The following is a 21319-nucleotide window of genomic DNA, read 5'->3' on the forward strand; positions in this document are numbered from 1 at the left end:
GTATGTTATATGCTGGAAGAGAAAAAAATCCCCCACCAGAAATGATTATTCGTTGATTTTTAAATACAAAAACACATATATCACTATATAAAAGATAAAACTACCATTTTTTAAAGGTGTTCAAATTTGTTCTGGATGTAATTTCTTACTGTAGAAATAAGGGTGATTAGGGGGTCTCGGATGCATGTTTTAGAAACTCAACCAAAGGGACAAGACTTTTCTGCAAAGCATTCAAATATTCATTCACGACAAACAGATACCGACTGTCCTCTCCATTGGACCAGAGGATGTATCTCCAAATTCTTCACTGATGAGTACTCTTAACATCAAAGCAGGAAAAAAGCAAGTGGGAAAGCAGCTTTTCAAATGTATTTTCTCCCCCCTTATTCTTCCTCTCTCCCACCACTTTTAGCTCTAGTGAACTGAAAACACATGTACATAATCGTAAACGAATGGCCTTTGGCAATTACACTTAACAGAGTGATGTCTTGGTGTTGATAGTGAGTGACTCAACACGTTTTCACATGAACTTGGATTGAGTGGCTCACAGGTGGGTGGATGTTTTTGGGACCACATTTGAAAACTGGGGTCTTCGCTAGTCTTCACAGCTACAAAGAATTTATCCCATCGCCAGAGAGAAAGTTATCTTTGAGGCTTTGGGGCGGGGGAGAGGGGGGCTCTGATGTAGTTCCCCTGGTATATTAATCTATTAGGTAACTGTTGATTCGCTTACTCATTCATCTATTCAATGACACTGTTGCTGTCGTTGTCCCAGGGACGATACTGGTCACACTCGACACACCCTCGTGCCATAACTGACCATGCCTACCTTGTATGAAGAACTTCACTCTGCTCCTTGCGGACGCATCACCTTTCGTGAGAGCTGGTTTCTGAGACTTGTTTATGACTGAGAACCAGGTTTACTCTTTTGTTTCTGCTGACTACTGACTGTTGTCACTATTAGTCTTAGTCCTTGCTGTCTAGTTAGTCAGTGTGAAAAGGTAGCCCTTTAGAAGAAGTATATCATGTCAAGGCAATTTTTCTTCTTTTCTTAGGATTTTCTACGTTATATGTAGAATGCTTCTGCAGGCAAGTCATGCTTTAAATGTTTTGGAAATGCTTTTTTTGGAAACTACTTTTTTTCTCCCTTTTTCTTACCTTTAGGGAGCTTCTGAAATAAGAAGGTAAAATATGCTGGTGAATTCTTTCATTCGTGTAATTCCCATGAGTCTAGCATCCTGCGCCTCAGATCAAAGAGTGCATAGGCCCACTTTGGACTCCCTGAACCAAAGTTCTCTCTGTGGGGAGTTATTTTTAGCTAAAAATTAAAAAAAGAACTAAATACTAAACATGTTCTTTCAAGCTTGGAATGTAAAACTAGTATAACAAATATGCCTATGTAGCTTAATAGTTCAATATAGGAGACATTCCACCAGATAAGACTTTCTCTTTCCCATGAAATAAAAAAAATGTAAGGCTCATTTTTAATACATGGAGAGAAGTAATCATCTAACAGGATGCAAATATTCATGTAGAATATTACTTCAGTTTATGTTGTCAATGAAAACATCATTCTGTTTTCCTGAACTTAAACAAAATGAACCATAGTTATTGAAGAGTATTAAGACCTGTTAAAGCTTACGCCACCAAGAGGACCGCTGTTAAGGAGGAAAGTAGCTAGGTGACACAAAATCACAAATAATAATCACCTCATATAGGTAATCATCCTATTATAGACTTACAGATCTGTCACACACACACACACACACACACAATGACACCAAAGGATATACACAAAAGGTAAATGTAACACCAAATAATACTACTTATTAAACCTTAGAAATGATTGGTTTCAGACTCTTAATAATATAACACTCTTATGGACAATCAATGGATATGCTAATACATTAAGTCACTACGTGGTGGGGTTTTTTTGATTCCCTTTCTACTTAATATTGTGTTTTGATAACTAGAAGAACAATTAAATTCTCAGCTTTAAACACGGCAGTGCCGAATAACAAAAGCAAACATTTAGCTCAAAATCGTCAAGTGTTTGGCTCTTCATTGGACCACTAATTAAGTAGCTCTGAACCCTGGCAGCTCACTGAGTGTTTGCATTTGTAAAATAGCGGATCTGTCTCTGATCTGAAGACTATAGGCAGGATGAAATGGTCTAAAGTGTCCGAGGAGTGAGATCTCTCTGCCCATACATTACACGGAAAAGATTGGAAATATTTCAGTTTCTTCTCTTCCCTCTTATAATAATGGTGCCAACCAGCAGACAGAACTGTTCCGCTGTAATGCTTAAGAAGCACCAAACCACCGTGTTTCTGGATCGAAAAGAAAAAAAGGAAAGGTCCTTGACATGGATCTCCTCCCTTCTGGTGGGAATCCTCCATCTTTGAAACACAGTTAAAACGCATCCTGATTTTGTACGGCACACCCCCCCAAATTCATTTCAGTTGGTTCACTGGTATGGAAGAAGAGAGAACAGAAGTGTATTTGCATGTGAAAGAAATATGTAGGGAAAATATTATGTGGGGAAAAACAATGAATTTGCAATGTGAAAAAAAATACGTAGGGAAAAACAATAGAAAATCTTCAGAAAAGATCCTTACACCGGTGGTTTGTGCGATGAGATTGTACGCATTACATTTCAGTTGTTCAGCTTGAAAAGCTGGAGCAAAGGTTACCATCCTTTAAACTCTGGATACTCCAGTGAGCAGAGGGACTTCAGTGGCCCTGCATTCAGACATGTTTTTAGTCCCTACCCAGCTGGAGAGGCTGAATTTTTTATTTTTCCAAAAACCCGTGATTAAAATAAAAGGAACATCCAAATTACATTGGTTCATATCTGATATGCTCCGCTCGCTCGATGCACAATCTTTGAATTTGCCTTTATTTTCTCCAGCTTGATCTTGTTCAATCAGGTTCAATTTTTTGTCTCATGTCCATATTCATGGTAAAAAGTATGCTTCTTGAATTGCTCTTCCTAACAAGGAAGCACATTGAAGTTAAATAAAATAGAATTTTTTTTAATCTTCAGTGTCTTTATATAGAAAAACCTTCAACTATGACAGACCAGATCATTGTAGGAGCTGCTAATTTTTATACGGAAAGCCTTTCCACAGGCACCAAACAGTGAGCTCACAAGGCAAGTGCCAAGAAAGCCAATCTGGTCATGAGCAAGAATATACAACATGTAGTTGTAGGGAAAAGCGCTGGCACTTCATCCAGCTGCTGAAGCGACAGCCAAGAAAGTATTGGTTGTTTCAGTAGTGTGAGTTCCTTATTCTATTTTTGGGGGCAAGACAATACAACAAAGAGACATCAATAAACTGGAATCAGCACTAACATGTAACTTTTCAGTTTCCAAAAGAATGTACTAGATAGTGAGGATAGTCTTCTTTTCAAATAGGAGTGTCAATAAAAATATTTGCTAAATTGGTAAATATATAGTTTCTTCCTTGATATTCTTCCTTTGACCAGAACAGCAAACCCACAACAGTGTCAAAATGCTTAATTTGGTTCCTTCTCACTTTGCCGTGTCTGGTTTACAGATGCTTCTAGAAGCTGAAAAGAGTCATCGTAGGTGGAGCTAGTACTTCCTGCATTTAAACTATGTCACTTTTCCTGAAAATATACATAATAATATACATTTCTAGTTGGTTTGTATTCATTCAATTAATGGATTATTTTATAATTAATCAAGTTTAGTAAAAGTTCACCAGGCTTTTATATCTTTGCTCTGTTTCATTAAGGGGGACTCTAACAAAATGATCTACCTATAACCTCCTCCCCGAGGGACGGACAACAGAAAAGTGGGTGAAGGGAGACATCGGTAAGTGTAAGACATGTAAAAATAGTGATAATTTATAAATTATCAAGGATTCCTGAGGGAAGGAGAGTGGGGGAGGGAGGGGAAATATGAGCTGATACCAAGGGTTCAAGTAGAAAGTGTTTTGAAAATGATGATGGCAACAAATGTACAAATGTGCTTGACACAATGGATGGATATATCGATTGTGATGAGTTGTACAAGCCCCCGATAAAATGATTTTTTAAAGAATAAAAAAATATATATGCAAACAAGAAAAAACTATGAGATCAAGAGTAAATATTTTCTTTTGAATATTGTCTGTATTTTAAAAAATATATAATAACTATGCATTTTGTGAGTGATAAAAAACAAATTTAAGCTAGTGTAAAAAAAGCACTCTCTGCCAGGAGGAGAACACTGAACAAAAAGAGATGTGATTGCCCTGTTCTCCAGAGTGGAACTTTTGCGTTCTACCTCCAAATAATGCTTCTAGGGATGAGTAGGTGAAGGAATCGAAATTAGAGCTAGACAAACAATAATTTCCTTGTACTTCTAGAGAAAATTGCGTTTGGTAAATCCACTCGCTCAGTTCATCTGTCCAGGCATCTTAATATGCCATCCACTCTCAAGATCTTTAAACGAAGCACTTACTTACTTACTACGGAAAGCACTTGGGGAAAGAATGTCTCTTTCTCTTGTCATGGTTTAAAGCTTCTCTAAAGCTAAATTCTGATGGAAGTTCTAAGAATTTTGTGTTCTGAGGTACAGAAAATGAGTAAGTGTAGAAAGGAAGTGTTTCACTCAGAAACAGAACAGCAGCAGTTGACCATTAAGGATGTGATTATGATTTGTACGCAACGTTGGTATCATGGGCGCCATAAGCAATGCGTGCAATGGGGCTGAATTACCCATGGCCACTGAGCTATCCACACAGGGCAGCCTACATCTTGTCAGGGATTGAGGACTCAGCGCCTCCTCAGCCTTGGGAGTCATAGGTTCTCATCTGAGCTATCCTGAAGTGTGGGGAGTTCAAACGGATTTTTTATCCCAAACTAGGTAGATCAGGATGATATGAAATCTGTCTGTCTTTTCCTACCTATCAGAGAAAAGTATGGCATCTGCTCCTCTCGTTAGCAGTAGCACAAAAGCCCAGACCTTGAAATGCGATATTATTAGGGTACACCGTGGACCCTAGAGACGTGCTGGCTCAATCACTCATGTAGGCTATTCGGGAATAAGGCAATACGTGGGTGATACGTCTTGTTCGTTGTGACCGATGAGTTTCCCAGATCTCTAGGTCCGGGAGCCATGTAAAAGGATGGGTGGGTTAAACAACGACCTTATTCATGATGACACAGCCCACATAGTAGCATAATGTAACGGGCGACAGCAAGCACCTGAGATTTGGCCCTTGGGTCCCTGTCACAGACTTGGATCTCCTAATTGGATAACACAATGCATCTCCGGAAGGCCTTCAACTGGTTATTGCCATGAAGTCGGTTCTGACTCCTAGCAACCTTATAGGACCGAGTAGAACTGCCCCAGTAGGTTTCCAAAACTGTAAGTCATTGCAACAGTAGGCAACCTCACCTTTCTCCTGTGGAGCAGCTGATGTGCTTGAACTTCTGACCTTGTGGTTAGCAGTTCAGTGCAGTGTGTAAGCTACTAAATCACCAGGGCTCTCTCTTCTCCAGGCCTCAAGACCTGGGCTTTCATTGGAAGATACTTTAAAATCTGAATTCTCCTATCTCCCTTCTTATTGGCTGATTTAACAAAGGTCCATATTTCTCATGCTTTCTTCAAAGAATTAGACTTCTGTAGAGCATTCCCACATCTTTGTCCTAAGCAAGAGGGTGTTTAAAAGAACCTAGAAAGCTCATGTTCCTTCTGGAGAGATTCAAGTACTGTGAAATGGCTAGAGTCTCATCACAGCCAAAATACTTTATCTCTTAGAAAACTGACATTGCTTAGACAAACTAGCAAAAAAAATTAATAAGGTTTAAAGAGGAGCAAGGAAGCAGGAAGGAAAAAGATTCTTCTGCATTTCAGTATTACAGCAAAAATGACCATTCGAATGTGTTTTTCAATATAACATTCACAGAGTGCTAACTCTGCTTCGTTTGCTTTAGACATATACATATTTGAATGAAGAAGAGATATTCTTATGTGCCTGCTGTAAATCTGCTAGACGGTTACACCAGTGGCATGGAAAGCACTGCCAGTGAATTCAGATGCAGTAACTGAAAACCGAAATCACACAAACCCTTGGGTCCTTCGTCCTTGGGTGGGTGAAGGTTCCTAACTGGATCTCGGATGCTGCAGTCGGTTCCTGCCCAGGTGAAATCACAGATACAGGTCGCCTCATTACTGCACACCTGTGAAGAAGGAAGAAGCGTCAGGCACTTTAACTGTGGGCAAGAGAACAGTGCTTGGAAATGCAAAACAGACATAGGAGGCATCGAAGAAGATTTAAAAGCTATTTGAAAATTTTAAAAATTTCCCATGATTTATGCACTAGAAAAAAGGGATACCGTGTGCAGATGAAATTCTTGAAAGTTGTTTCCTCCATTTATTATGGAAAACATTAATAGGATGAGAACTTAAATAATTGCTATTGATATTGCTAAATATAGTTAAAATTTAATATCTTTTGATCTCTCTTTTGACCCATTTAAAAGTTGCTTCAGTTAAAAAAAAGTGAGGGGGAAATATATGATGTGGATTAAGCCTCTGGTGAATCCCTGCGAACATCAACCTGGAATGGGAGCAGCTTGGCTACTGTGCAGAAAGCTTTGGAAAGTGCGCTGTTGTAGGTGCAGCTAGGTTAAAATCTGACAGCTTATCATTTGATCTCCCTCTGGCCCATTTTAAACTTGTTCTCGTTTTTAATATTTCCACTTTTTATTTATTTAATAAATTATTATTAATTGGGAGTTAATATATACATCATTATCATTCCATAGTTTAATCACGTCAGGCAGAATGGGACAATTGCCCCCACAAACAGTTTCTAAATGTTCTTTTTCTTCCAGGACTCCTTAACATCTGCCTGTTACCCCACCCCTCCACCTGCTCCACTGTACTGCCACCCCGCTCCCACCCCCGCCCTGATTCTACTTGCTGTCTCTGTAGGTTCACCAATCCCGGGTTTCATATTCAAAGCATAACCCTGACTTGGACAGTTAAGACTGTCCATTGATCCCCTTCTGATGCCTGCTGGACCTGATCTGGTTCTCAACATTTTCTGTATTTTTGTATGTCCACAGCAGGGTGTATCTCAGAGGTGTTATGTTGTCCGTGTCACCCTCTTGAACTATATTTTTTCCTGTGTTGTAATATATAAAATCCACTTTCTTTTTGATGGGGATTTTTGGGGGGTTTCACTTTGTTATTGCTGTTAGGTTTCGTTTTGTTTTGTTTTTGTATATTTTTCTGGATATAAAATTCAGGATAGGTAAATCTATAGAGAAAGTAACTGGAGTAATAGTTTCTTGGGTGCACAAAAGGGGTGGTTGAGGAGAAGCAGGGAGTTAAGAACAATGAGTACAAGACAGAAAAACAATGTTCTCCAATTGGGTGTGGAAATGATTGTATAACTTGACGACTGAACCACTGAGTTGTATGATATGTGGATTAAAGCTGTTCACAGAAATGAAAAAGAGACACAAGTGTGTCTGACAAGGCGGTTTTTTCTGAAGCAGTAGTTTTAAGATATTTTAAATCTATATTAGTAGATAGGAGCTCAACAGGCATGGTCAGAGATTGGAACACGAGGAGGCACGGACCACCAATGCATTCAATTGCTTCGCCACATCCAACACCAAACCCACTGCTTTCCTGGCCAAATCAGCATCTCTCCCCCATCCCCGGCCTGGCGGTAATGCCACTGTGCTCGGTCAGTCAGAATGACCTCAGTCTTCTCTCTCTTCCTCTGGGGACCAGGCAATGTACTGGACTAGGCTTGTAATTTAGACGAAACAAATAACCATCTACAAAACTGGAGATACTGGTGCTTCAACCCTTATCTCTCTCTGAAATACATCCAGAAGCAGATAATTCAGATGATAAAATCACCCTTCAGCTTGTTGTTGGAAGAAGCTTTTTCATCTGAAATGTAATAATAGCAAGACTATGATCAACAAGCCTGAGTTTGGCTTAAAAAATAAAACAAGATTTAAAAAAGTGGGAGAGAATAAGGGGGGAAGAATAAGAGTCTTCTCAGGTATTAAATTTTGTAATGCTTGTTGAGCAATAGTTGAAATAACTGAAAGGTCTTCTCGGGGACTTTATTTTAACTTAATAAACGTTAAGCACTTACTAGTGACAGACACGGATGCTAAGTGCCCTCTGGGTTGCTTCCGATGCTCAGCATAGTGGCTCATAGCGGCACTACGCACAGCAGAGCAACAGATCGCCAGCCTGGCACTACCCTCATCACAGGAAGGCGCTGCGTCCTGCAATCCACTTGGTGAAGGCCTTCCTTTGGATTGCTGCCTTTCTAAACTTCACACTAGTAGCTAACAGAGACTAGGTGACTTGTCCAAAGTCACTGAGGAGCAAGTAGGGATGAGCATTCACACTCAGCATGCAGTTTCTTTCCGAAAGCCAGGCCTTTCTCCCTAGGCGATCAGATCCTGCCTTGTGAGCTGATGACTCAACTAAACTTGAACTCCAGATGTGATGGACAAGCCGCTCAGGTCTTTCCAGTTTGCTTGACTCCACATCACATGCCATATCTTTGATGGCCTTCACCTCTGCTCCAGAACTTGCTATCTACATTAGCCTCTGTTGCTTTTAATATTATTATTGTTTCTTTTTTTAATTATTATTTTAAGCTTTGAGACATATAACATGTATCATACAATTCAATCACATCAAGAAAAGTTGTAAATACAGTGTAACATACAAAATAATAATAACAATATAAAATTGATCAAGGATTCATAAGGGTGGGAAGGTGGATGGGGGAGGGAGGTGAAAAAAGAGGAGCTTATGCTAAAGGCTCAAGTAGAAAATGTTTTGGAAATAATGATGGACACATGTGTATAAGTATCTTTGATACAATTGATGTATGAAATATTATAAGAGCTGGGAGAGCCCCCAATAAAAATGATTTTTAAAAAGTTGTACAAATGTGCTCGATACACTTGATGTATGCATTGTTATAAATAAAAACGAACAACACAAATAAAGAGAAGTTGCACAATTCTGAAGTCTCTATACCTTTTGAGATATCATCCTTTTACTGAGTCTATGTTTACATAAACGTCATAATTTGTTTTAGGATATTAAATTTACCATTGCCAGTTAAGTCCAGCTTGTCCGAAACGCAAGTTAAGGAGATTGAAGCCTATGTTTGGGTGTCAGTAGGCAGAGTCTCTTTGCTACGCAGAGGACGCTGGTCCAGCATAACTGTACGGCTTAGAACGTATGAATCCCATACGCAATATAACCTCTCATAGCGACTCACTACGCATGCGGAGCAGATGAAAGCAAATTATTGAGAGGGTTTAAAAGTGACTTTGAACATAACTGGCTTCACTGAATTGTGCGTGCAAAAAATGTTGAACTGGTAACTATTTACAATACATTTATAACAATAAAAATGGTTGTAGAAAGTGGCATTGAACTGTATGAAGGAGTCAGCTGGAGCCTACAGTTCTCAGTTAATTTAGGAACCTAGGTAATTTTGTTCAGCTTCATAGATGCCAAGTAACAGCCAGAGAACATTATCACTGTAATTAGCCAGTGATAGAGTAAACAACAACAGTAACACTGTACCACACATATGGCTGCAATTCTGACTAGAAAGCCACGCTGTGGGATACTCCTAGTACACACGCATTGGCAACACAGAAACAAAGGAAGGCTGAACCACACAGTTAATCACCATGGATTTTCAAGACATCACACAATGAAGGTTAGAGTTGGAATACGGATGTCTACTTACCCCGTGGCCTGAGCAGACTTTGCCCTTGGAATCAAGAGGGCAGCTGCTCATATTCAGGGCCTGAATCTGTAGGCACTTCCGATCTAAACACATCATAGATGGGCCACATGGGGTTCCATCTTCTACATAGCCCACATCGGTGTCATCATCTAAAACCACGTGAGCACCACTATCAGGGGAAAAAATGGACACACAACCATTACAACCACACTTTCCTCTCCAAGTCACAAGAAACAGAGAAGGTTGTCAGTGAACATGAATTTCTGCCAGCACTCCCCACTCTTCCCTCTCTTCACCCTCTTCCTCACTCCTATGAACAAGAGCGCACCATCAAAGAAGTGAATTCACCTTTCATCGCCATTATTACAATGCTTGTTATTAAATTCACAAAATGAATGCTAAGTTTTCACTTGTTTTCAAAACCCAACAATAGAGAAGGGGGTAAGTGATTGTATGAAAACAAAGAGAAGCAGACTTGTCATTAGCTCTTAAATGTTATACAATAGGTCATAAATAATTTCTTAAAGACATTGAGTAAAAACAACAAATATGAATATTTTGAGAGTTATTGCTCTTACTTCAGAGAGCTAATTATTCATGACTGTGGAAGTACATGGATCAGCTCTTTCTATTGAGCTTTTACTTCCAAAGTTTTAAAGTTGGGGTCGACTTGAATTTGAATGACAACGGATCTTAATTATTAATGGAGCGCCTTGTGGCTCATTTTACAATAACCCAAGGTGAGAATATAACAATATGACTTAACAGGGATGCTCCATCTAAATCAATAACCCGAAGGAAGCTTAGGTGCCACGAGGAAACGTCATCTTACTAAATTTGCTTCAAAATTAGTCTTAGATTACATATAAGAATAAAAAATTCCAAAATACATGCTCTCATGTGGTTTTAAATCTTAAATTCATTCACATAAAATAAGGGTTTGTCGCTCTGGAGAGACCAAAAGTTACAGATGAGGAGCGAGAGGAGACTTCTGCAGGAGGAAGTCCAGAAGTGTTTGAACAATAATGGTACCGTGGACAGGAAGTATGACGACTTTACAGAGCACTGTGCTTGTCTTTCAAATATGACTCCCTGACTTGTAAGCTTGCTACTAGGAAGCAGTTGGATAGAATGTGTTTTGTCTTATTGAAATAATATTTCAGTAAATGTTTTTCATATCTGACTGGGTCTCCCCATCTTCTACACCAGACTTATGCTTTCTAAAGTGCAGGTTAAGGTCTTTGGGTCATAAAAAATAAAACACGCACACGCTATTCCAACAGTAATATGTTTTATGCTCCGGGTTTTAATCACTGATCAAAGTGGAAACTCTTCTTACTTTTAAGATTAGCATGGGGAAAACCCTCACCAGTAAAATTATCAAACCAATTTTAGTCATTTGAAAATCATGGTACAACTTTGTTTTCAAAAAGACTCTTCAACTCATCATGAAAGATTGATGACAGCATCTAATTTTCCTCATGTGGGAACAAGCAAGAATTCCCTGGGGTCTTGCTAAACTTGTAACCCACGTGGCGCATCAGGCTTTCGCACATTGAACACGTACCTGCAGTCAATCACTCGGCCTTGATGGTAGAAGGAAGTTGGAGTGATCTCACCCTGAAGTTGGCCGATACGTGGCGCTCGAGTAAGATTGGTACAGAGTAGAAATCCACAGAACACATCACTGAACATGTTTTTAAAAAGAGAAAGCACAGAGAATCAAGCTCAAGAGTTTCAAAGCTACTCAGTCCACCGTTATTTACAACTGAAATATATTCTTCTCCTAACAAAAATATTTATTGAAGATAGTGTTGACTAGGTCCCTCCCGCCTTTCTTGTTAACAGAATCCCAGTTTTGTTGGGATGGGAAAGTACTCAGCCTGAGAGATGAATTGTGACTAATCTAAACTTGTCATGGCACTCCCGTTTCCAGACCAGATGTCCTGGCCTCTTCCACGCCCTCGTCCTGAATCGAGACGTAGCCAGCAGTCTAGTTCCGGCAGGAGAGAGAGGAAAAGCGAGCCAGCGGGTTGCTGGGGAGAACTCTGCTCGCTGGGCACAGGCTTGCAGTTGCACGTTGGCTGCCTGCTTTAGAACTGAGGGCCTTGCTTCCACCATCATGTATTCCACACACACGGAAGGGGAAACACCCCAGGTGGAGGGGCGGAAAGGGCCGTCTGGGTTCTTGGCAACATCATGAAATGAGCCACCCAACTCCTGTGCGCTTACCTCCAACCTATGAGGTAGGCAGTCAACTTCTAACACGTGGGCAAAAAGCTGAACCGGTCTATTTTGGGAAAGGGAAAGCTGTGCCCACGGAGTGTGTGAAGATGTGTGAAACCTTCTTGGCAGTAAAAGGAAGGCCAAGGCAAATTCATTCCACACTAAGAAAGCAGCTCCCACCCCCCAGAATAGATACAAGCAAAAGTCTGGCGATGCCCTTACTGATGAGAACGAGGTATGACTCAACTTCCTTATCCGTACTGATACACACGCACGTGATGATGCATGCATTTATCCGTACTGATACACACTTCCTTATCCGTACTGATACACGCGCACGTGATGATGCATGCATTTGGGAAGGGTGTGACGTCATCTGGCAACACTAAAAAACACACTCTCCCCTTTGACGTGTCGTGTGTCTTTTAGGATGGGTCCCAGGAAAGCTTGCAGAAATGTTCACAAGGTTGGTGGGGAAGTCCCCAACACACAGAGGAAACTTATAGCAGGAGAGTTGGGAAACGGCCAAAACATGAAAACAAAGCAAATGTCTACCAACATAAGATACAGAAATAAATGGTGGTTTATTCATATGCACATGAATGAACATGAACAGAGACAGCTACACACAACTCTTTAAAATCTGAACTTCAGAAGCAGCAGTAAAAACGACACACACAGTAGGATGGCTTTTGTCGAAAGTTACAACAGCGTAGGGTAAACCACGTAACTTGGGGTGAAAACTTAGGTAATAAAACAATTGGCACAAAAGCCAGGACGGTGGTTCCCCCAGCAGCTGCATGTACCTGCCTGTTACTGCTGAGTGCTGGTGGGCCAGTTCCACCCAGAGCAGCCCCAGATGACAGGGTAGGACTGTCCCATAGGGGTTTTTTGGTTGTGATTCTATGGCAAAGAAGCCCTGTTAGTGATGTTGGTAAGTAATGAACTATTAACTGCAAGTCAGCAGTTCAAACCCACCATTTGCTCTGAGGGCTAAAGAGGAGGCTCCCTGCACCCCATTAAAGATGTTCAATCTCAGAAACCCTTTCGAGGGTCGGTACAAGTCAGAATGGACTCCAGGGCAGCAGGCTTGGGTCCGGTGGTGGTGGTCGCTAATCTGACCGAAGCAGCTTGCTTGGTAGTGCTCCCACAGAACCACTGAGTGGCTCTGAACCACTAACTCTTGGGCTAACAGCAAAGGACTCACCCAGCATACTTGAGTTGGAAGATTTTTAGAAGAAGACAAATCTCCGACATACCTACTAGATGCCTCGCTACACCAAAGGGTGTGGTGCTCATGCATTCGTCCAAAACTTGTATTCTTTCACTTTGAATATTCCCAGAAAGATTTTTACAGAACCTATATATGTTGCCTATTAAACTCTCAGTCGACAGTCCATTCAAAGGCCATCTTTCCTAACAATAAAGAAAGCGAAAACCTAGCGTTCGGTCATATCTTAGCCAAGGGTCACTTTCACGCCATCATCAGTAAAGACAGCAGGTGAGAAGCTCTCCGTGGACGCCAGACTGATGCGATTTTGAGAAACTTATGTAGCATGTTTAAGTTGTCTGGTGTGTTTTTAAAGCAGCAGTAAGTCTTCTGTGCTCATTTCACACTGCACCCGGGGAACCTCCGCTACTCACTGTTTGCTGCACTGGATCCAGCGGTCTCCATCCTTCCCGCAGTTTCCCTTCTCGGTGCCTTCTGTGTTCAACTTTTCATAACAGAACTTGTCCGAGCCTGCAGCTTCTGGGGGGACAGGCGGAGGAAAGATGTATTTTAGCTCTCCTGGGGATCCTTCACTGGTAGCCAGCTGATCAATGTTTCACAACTGACACTCCAGAAAGAAAGAGAAAAAAACAATCCTGATGTGTGGCACTTGCCACTTTCCATAGGGATAATAAATATTCCGTGCTTGCCTCGAGGGCATCACTGCTCTGCCAAAAAACTGCAAAATTCCCGAAAATGTGACAATTGGTGCCGGCAAGCTAGACAAGTCAACACTAGCACAACATTTTTTTTTTTTAACCAGCAAAACCAAACCAAACTCCTTTCCAATTCTGGTTGGCAAGGTGGAGCCTGGGAGTGGGTATGGCCATCTGTATCAGGAATCTTAAAACCTTACAAGACTATTAACCTTAAAGGACTATTAAATCATAATTCTAATGTTCCTTAATTAATGAAGAGAAATATTATTTATATGCTCTGAAAGTATATCATTTCCTGAGTAAACAGATCTCCCACATGTGCTGTTTTGGTTGATAATAAAGCTAATCAACATCACTAGTCCTGTTTTTTTATCAGAAACGATTGTAAAGTCTTAGTCTCTTGGGTGTCAGGTTTGGACCTGGCTTTGATATTTAACCTTTTGGAAAGACAGACATGTCTCTATTTGCTGTCTCAACACTGAAGCACCAAGTGGCCCTCTGATCGGCCTAGTGGTCTTTGTCTGTGACAGGAGCCCCGTTCTATAGTGTGCTCGCTCGCCATTTAGGGCGACCCAGTCTCAGGAAGCAATCTGCCTCTCCTCCAGTTTGGCCCTGGTGAGCTAACGTTCATTGAAGAGGCAGCATAACTAGCAGGGAGAGATGGTATGTGTTACCTTGTATGGAAGGTACTAAAAGTCATGTCATGACCATATATTCGAATCCCTAACTGTGCATGCAGTCATCTATTCGTTTCTTCAGTTGGAGATAGCACATGACCTAAATAACGAAGCAAATCTGGCACCTCCCTGGGAGAAAAGTACAAAGCTAACCCGCGGGATCACTGGCCATCCTAAGGTGCACAGCAAGTGGTGCACGTGACGGGGCCAGGAAGGCGACCACTGCACTCAGCCCACTCTTTCCCAGCAGCCCAAACAGCTCTTCCCAGAGAGCCACAGTCTCAGGAGGCCCCTCATCTATGTCTTCCTCTGGCCAAGGGTCCAGCTGGAGCCACTGTTTCCTGTAGGATTTGTGACGGAGCTTCATCCTTTCATTTATTCTAGAAGCCTTCTCTAAGTTGGTTTCAAAACACAGCCTCGTGCTTAGCTGGGCATTTCGGGCACTAAGAGGGGCAGAGAAGACTGACCAGATGAGAAGCCCCCCCTGAGTGTGGGGAGGGGACTTACTTGCTCCCCAGATGTACTGGCACTGGTTGTCCCGGTTCTTGCACTCCCCGTTGTAGCAGCGGCCCTGCGGCAAGAGGACACAGCATCAGCCTTCCACAGCGTGTTCTTGGTCGAGCTGCCTCTTCACTCTCCTCCTTCATAAGCACCTTATTTTAGTTCTTTAGTGCCATACTGCAAGACTGTCCTAGTGACTCAAGAGAATCAGACACATCTTAAAAGATGCATAAGAAGAACGCAGGGATCGTGTTGAGAATTCAGAACAGTGACCTCCTAGGACAGGGCTGTAAATTAAAAAAAAACAGAACAACTTCCAAATCCCATGGTCGTCTAATCATTCCTGACTGACAGAGTCCTTGCAGGACAGAGAAGAACTGCCCAGAAGTTTCTCAGGCAGAATCTGTACCGCAGCGAATGATACGTCTTTCTCTCCTGGAGGGCTTGGCCGTTGACAGTTAACGCCTGCAACGCTAAACTCAAACCGAAGGCACTGCCATGAAGGTGAGCTCTTCTCACAGCGACCCTGCAGGGCAGGGGAGAACCGCCCCGTGGGCTTCTGGATGGTAAGTCTTTATAGGGGCAGGAAGCCTCCTCTGCCTCCCATGAAGCAGCTGGTGGGTTCAAACTGCTGACCTGTGACCCACTGAGCCGCCCAGGCTCCTCAGATCCAACACAGAGCACTCACTCCCATCAAGTCCACTCTGATTCAGTGACCCTCCAGGACAGAGTCCAAGTGCCCCTTCGTGTGTCTGAGGCCCTAAATCGTCCAGAGCAGAACATTTTCACCTTTCTGCTGAGGAGCTGCTGAGGTGGTAGCACTGGAAACGCTATACTCGACTAACCAACTTTGCTAGTCACATTAACATTTTAATTTCATGGAAAGAAAACGTTGGTGTATTTCTGGGTGATTTCAAACTGACTTTTAATCTCCTCTTCTGCGGGACTAGTTGGGCTAGATCATGGCTTACACACAACTTAGCTAAAACCCACACATTCCAGCACATTGTCATATTTACTCATGAGATCTCCAGGTTGAAATTATTGGAAGATGACCACATCTTAATAAATGGGGTCCTATTTCTCCAGCCAAGACCTGGCTCTCCTTTGCTTCAGTTCCACCTGGACAACTTACCATCACAGTTAAATATCACCAGGTCGTCTGTGGTTTGACACAAAGTATCTTGGGAAAACTTGCCATCACAGTTAAATATTACCAGGTCGTCTCTGGTTTGACACAAAGTATCTTGGGACCAGAATACCACTGGGATCACTTATTGTTGTTTGGGTTGTCATTTCGCTTCCAAGTCTTTTTGATATTGTTGATCAAAAAGAAAAATAATGAACTTGTAGACCACCCTTTAAAACACATAGCTCAGCATACCTGATTTTGATTGCAGGCATATCCATCTTGCTTATGAAGATTTGGTGGGCACTGAAAAATACAACCTCTTTAGTAAATCTTCAACACATTCATGATTTCCTGTGGATAAGGTATGCAATAAACCTAAACCCACTGGCATGGCGTTGATTCTGACTCACAGCGACCCTTCCTACGATTTTTGTCACTCTCAATAATTAAGGGAGCAGACAGACCCATCCTTCTCCAGAGGTGAGGCGAATGAGTTTGAGTTACTCACCTGCCTTCGCAGTTCAACGCCTAACCCACAGCACCACCAGGCTCCTTCAGGCGCATCACATGAGGTAAATATGTACAGATGCTAACATGGTGACTATATCACGAGGCCCATTTTTAAAAAAATAGGGTAAATTAATTCTACTTTGTTAAACAGTCAAATACGTGAGGCCCATGCAGAGGATGCTTGCTTCATGTTTCCAGTTATCACAAGGAGGTCTAACAAATCAAATTCATTTGCCTACAGAGTTTAAAGTAGAAGTATGAACATGGGCAATGCAAGAAACGCACCTGCTGGTTACGTAGGAGTGGGTACGTTCAGGAACTAATTCCGAAGACCCATCCCAGCTCCCTGGAAACGTCAAATCTGCAGCAACACCCATGACACTCGGCTCTGGTGGTTGTGTGTTTTAATCTATATATTCACCACGCCTACTTCACTGAAAAGCACCTGTCAAACTTCTGCCTGTCCGCTCAGTGTGAATGCTGTGCCTCCGCTCTCCTCCTGACTTCTCAAACCGCAGGCTTGTTACCAGAACACTTTGTGGAACAATGGTGATTTTCTTTTGTAGCTCTCCTTGTGATGCCATGGTTGGAAAGCACACTGCATTGTCCCCAAGAGTTACCTGAGTAAGTTATTTTTTTCTTTACTCTGTGCACCTAATTTACACACTGAAAAGAGCCAAAAAAAATGATGAAGCCTAGGGGTCTGCTACTGTGGAAAAAGCAACTCGGAAAATGTAAACATGAGCTACAGACACGTTGAAGATAGTCTACACCTACGCCAAGCTGAACTCCATGCCTTCCACTCCCTTGTCATCACAGTGACGTGGTCTCCAGAGCAGAACGGCCCTGTGGGTTCTGAGACTGTAACTCTTTACAGGAGTAGAAGGCCTCATCTTTCTCCTGCGAAGCAGCTGGTGGCTTCAAACTGCTGTCCTTGAGGTTGGTGGACTGAGGAATAATCCCCAAGGCTCCTTCTACACTTATAGTAACCAGTAATAATTATTCACTTCTCCCAAAACAAAGCCATCATCATAAACAGAAATGCTACTACCAGGACAAGTACATCAGGGTCTTATGTAAATTTTTCATATTTCACGAAGAAAATTAACATGTGGTCATTTCAGTAATATGCATGGTACTTTGACCCCCAAATTTACTTTCTCTATTGGGAGCCCTTGGAAGCCAAAATAGCTGGCAATAGATATATTCCACTTCAAGGAATTTATCTAAAAAATTCTTTGTAAAACGCACACAAGCAAACAACAACCAAACTCCTATTACAAGCCATCATAGCCACATGAGCTAAGATTTCTAAAGAAGATGTTTGAGGTTTGGTTATTGATCCCTGCAAGGTTTAACAAGGGAACGCATGCAACGTCTTGCATTCTCTGAAGATGCTGAAGACAGAAGAGTCCCTTCCCCGACTCACACTTTCTGCTGGATTCAGCCTCTCACTGCCATCCCAGCCCTCGGTCTTAGACTGTGCAAAAGGGGTCACGGTAGCCAGGCTACAGTGCTGCACCGGGAGCCGCTGTGCTTGTTTTGAATGGTTTCTGTACATTCCGCCCACTTAGGAGCCCTATCTCAGAGTGCTAACAAAACCATCTCCCACATCTTTCAAAGGTACCTTCCGCGTATCAGCCAAAATCACCTGCTGAGGATTTTTCTCAAGTGCGTATTTTTCTATCCCGTTATAAAATATGGATTGTAAAAGCATCCTAGAAGCAGCAATACACACTAAAGCTACAATTAAGCTGAAGCTTACTGACGAGGTCAAGTCAGAATGTCGCCTGTAGATGCTGAGTCCTGGAGATGCGGGATTCTCAGTGATTCTAGTTCAACAATCAACCATTGTTAGGCTCCAGGGGATTCGAAGTTCACTGTCTCTGGGGCAGTCATGGCATATTCCGAGTTGGGTGCTAGCTACCTCTGCTCCATCTATTCCAGGGTCTTTCTAGTCATATTGAAAAATTGTTAATATAAGAACTACTATGCAACAGGCCACTGTGAAATGGATTTATCAGGACAATTTTATAGTAGGCACATGAGTCAAAAATGAAACGTTCTCTTTAATTAGGCTGCTGAACACTAGCTTGAGCAGCACCATTTCCATTAAATTCTATGGCAATTGGTGAATTAAAGGATGAACTAGAACCATAACTTCTAAAAAGGTGAAATAGGCAGAAACAAAACCATGTAGGATGGTACAAAAACATCAGTCTACAAAACGTAAGGCGCACCTCTGTGAAGCAGGGCGTGTCGAGATTCTGAGTGCACTTGTCACTAAACACAGAGCTCACAGTTCTTACACTGCCAATGCATCACAGCAAGACTGAAAAGAAACCCATTCATAAGCTGGACTAAGAAACACATGGCTTTCAAAAGAATAACTTGAGTATACTTAATGATCTCCTACCCTTAAGAGAAGGTCTCTTCAAATTGAACCTCAGAAAGTCCACATCATGATGGGGAGGTGACTAACCAATCAGAGTGTAGTGTAGCAATGATGAAACATACAATTTTTCTTCTAGTTCTTGAATGCTCCCCCCCACTATCATGATCCCAATTCTATCTTACATAACCGGCTGGGCAGGGAGATGTACACTGGCACGTATAGGAACTGGAAATACGGGGAATCCAGGACAGATGAGCCCCTCAGGATCAGTGGTGAGAGTGGCGATATCAGGAAGGTGGAGGGAGGGTGAAGAAGAAAGGGGAAACAGATGACAAGGTCTACCTGTAACCTCCTCCCTGGAGGATGGACAGCAGAGAACTGGGTGAGGAAGACATCAGATGGTGTAAGATATGATAAAATAATAATTATTTATAAATTATCAAGGGTGGAGGGGGAGGGGGCAGGAGGGAGGGAGGGGAAAAATGAGGAGCTGATACCAAGGGCTCAAGTAGAAAGCAGGTGTTTTGAGAATGATGACGGCAACATATGTACGAATGTGCTGGACACAAATGATGTATGTACGGATCGTAAAATGAGTTGTGTGAGCCCCTAATAAAATGATTATAAATTAATTAATTAATTAAAAAAAAGAAAGTCCACATCATGAACTTTCCAAGTTTAATGGGGAGCTTTTCTTGCTCTCGCTGCTTGTGTTTTCTCTCAGTGACGGATCTCTATGTTGGTGTTCACCCTGTCCACTCTGCTCCTGCATTCATTTCCAGCTCAGTGGGGTAGGTGACTGACTGAGAAGCTTGGGAGAAATAACTGGGCATTCTGGCTCAATTCTGCCATCCTTGACATGGAGCATGTCTACCTGCAGAGAGCATGCACTCTGTCTGAGCTGCTTCACCGGTATAAGCGGTGCAAAGCCTCGCCTCTGTAGGAAGAGGCGCTTCTGTCAGGAACCTTCTATTAAAGACTCAACCTGGACCATTCAAAGCAGTACTTTTGAGTTCATGCCAAGCATGGCCTTAAACGAGGTCATTTTCAGTAATAAAAGTGCTATCCTGACACCACCTTTCCTCTCCGTATTGGGGGCTTCCTGGAGGCGATGATGTCTGGCAATGGGTAATCCCACTGCTTGCAACTGACCCTTAGGAACTAATCCTGAACCCTTTTTAGAAGCATACCAAAAATGGCCACTGTCACATTAATGACAACAGTGAAAAGCTGCCAATGATCTAAAGGTCCACCACTGACTGGGGATAGACGTGAACTGTTAACCCACAGGATAGCCTCTCGCGGGATCATAAAATAACAATATTTCTAAGAACTCTAATCGTATAGGGAAATGCTTGTAAGTAGTGCTAGAATGAAAATGAAAGTAGGATAAGATCCAAAATCTCTATCATGGATCCAAATTCCCTACCATCCCTACTGGTCCCTCTGCTCTAGCGCCTGCCTCCCTCCTGGAGACACATCCACTAGACACCAGCTTCCCAGACATGGACCCCAGGTCCTGAACAAGCTGCCCCTCTGCACTCACAGTCCCTGGATGGGCCATTCCTGTCTCGACATAATGGCTACTCTCTGAAGGATGGACCTGAATCTCTCCCACACCCACACCCTCTCTTCACAGCACTGTATTTTATGTCTAGCATTTGTCACCAGCTGCAATATTTGTTTACTTATTGTCTGTCTCTACCAATAGAATATAAGTTCCACAAGACTGAAGAAAACCAAACTCACTGCCGCTGAGTCAATGCCGACTCATTGTGACCCTCAAGGTCAGAGTTGACCGACCCCTGTGGTTTCTGAGGCTTCCCATCTGTAGATGTACTGATTTAGCAATGGAGTCCTTGGAACAGAATCCCATTGTAAATTGGGGTCTACGTGTAGTGGTTGACACATAGTAGGTCATCACCAAATGGTTTTAAGACTTTATTTGACTAACAAATAATGACTTAAAATAATGATGCAGTTAAAAACAGTAATTATGCAAAAAAAATGTCAAAAGACAACACTGATAATGTTAGCAAGCCTATAGCCAATGCACTGCCATCGAATTGATACTGATTCCTAGTGTACGGGCCCCTGAAGCAGGGCGGTGGGGAAGAAGCTGAGGAAGGTGGGCTTAGGATCCGATTTCTCTCAGAACAGTGCTGCTGCTTCCCTGCTT

The 21319-nt window shown here is 42.2% G+C and overlaps 1 protein-coding gene across 4 annotated transcripts in view; it reads right to left on the reverse strand.

Moving 5' to 3' along the window:
* ADAM23 (ADAM metallopeptidase domain 23) overlaps positions 1–21319 on the reverse strand; it is a 189989-nt gene that overhangs the window by 16216 nt on the left and 152454 nt on the right. For 3 of the 4 annotated variants that reach the window (XM_075530315.1, XM_075530314.1, XM_075530316.1), the window contains exons 19-24: positions 16488–16538; positions 15110–15173; positions 13641–13746; positions 11338–11457; positions 9771–9939; positions 6084–6195 (exon numbers count right to left, since the gene is read on the reverse strand). In XM_075530315.1, coding sequence (XP_075386430.1) covers positions 6084–6195; positions 9771–9939; positions 11338–11457; positions 13641–13746; positions 15110–15173; positions 16488–16538 — 622 coding nt within the window. Of the gene's footprint in view, positions 1–1971; positions 2993–6083; positions 6196–9770; positions 9940–11337; positions 11458–13640; positions 13747–15109; positions 15174–16487; positions 16539–21319 lie in introns of those variants that run through there. The other variant, XM_075530317.1, reaches the window with a different exon arrangement.

The sequence above is a fragment of the Tenrec ecaudatus genome, chromosome 13 (genome assembly GCF_050624435.1).
Source record: "Tenrec ecaudatus isolate mTenEca1 chromosome 13, mTenEca1.hap1, whole genome shotgun sequence".
NCBI lineage: Eukaryota > Metazoa > Chordata > Mammalia > Afrosoricida > Tenrecidae > Tenrec > Tenrec ecaudatus.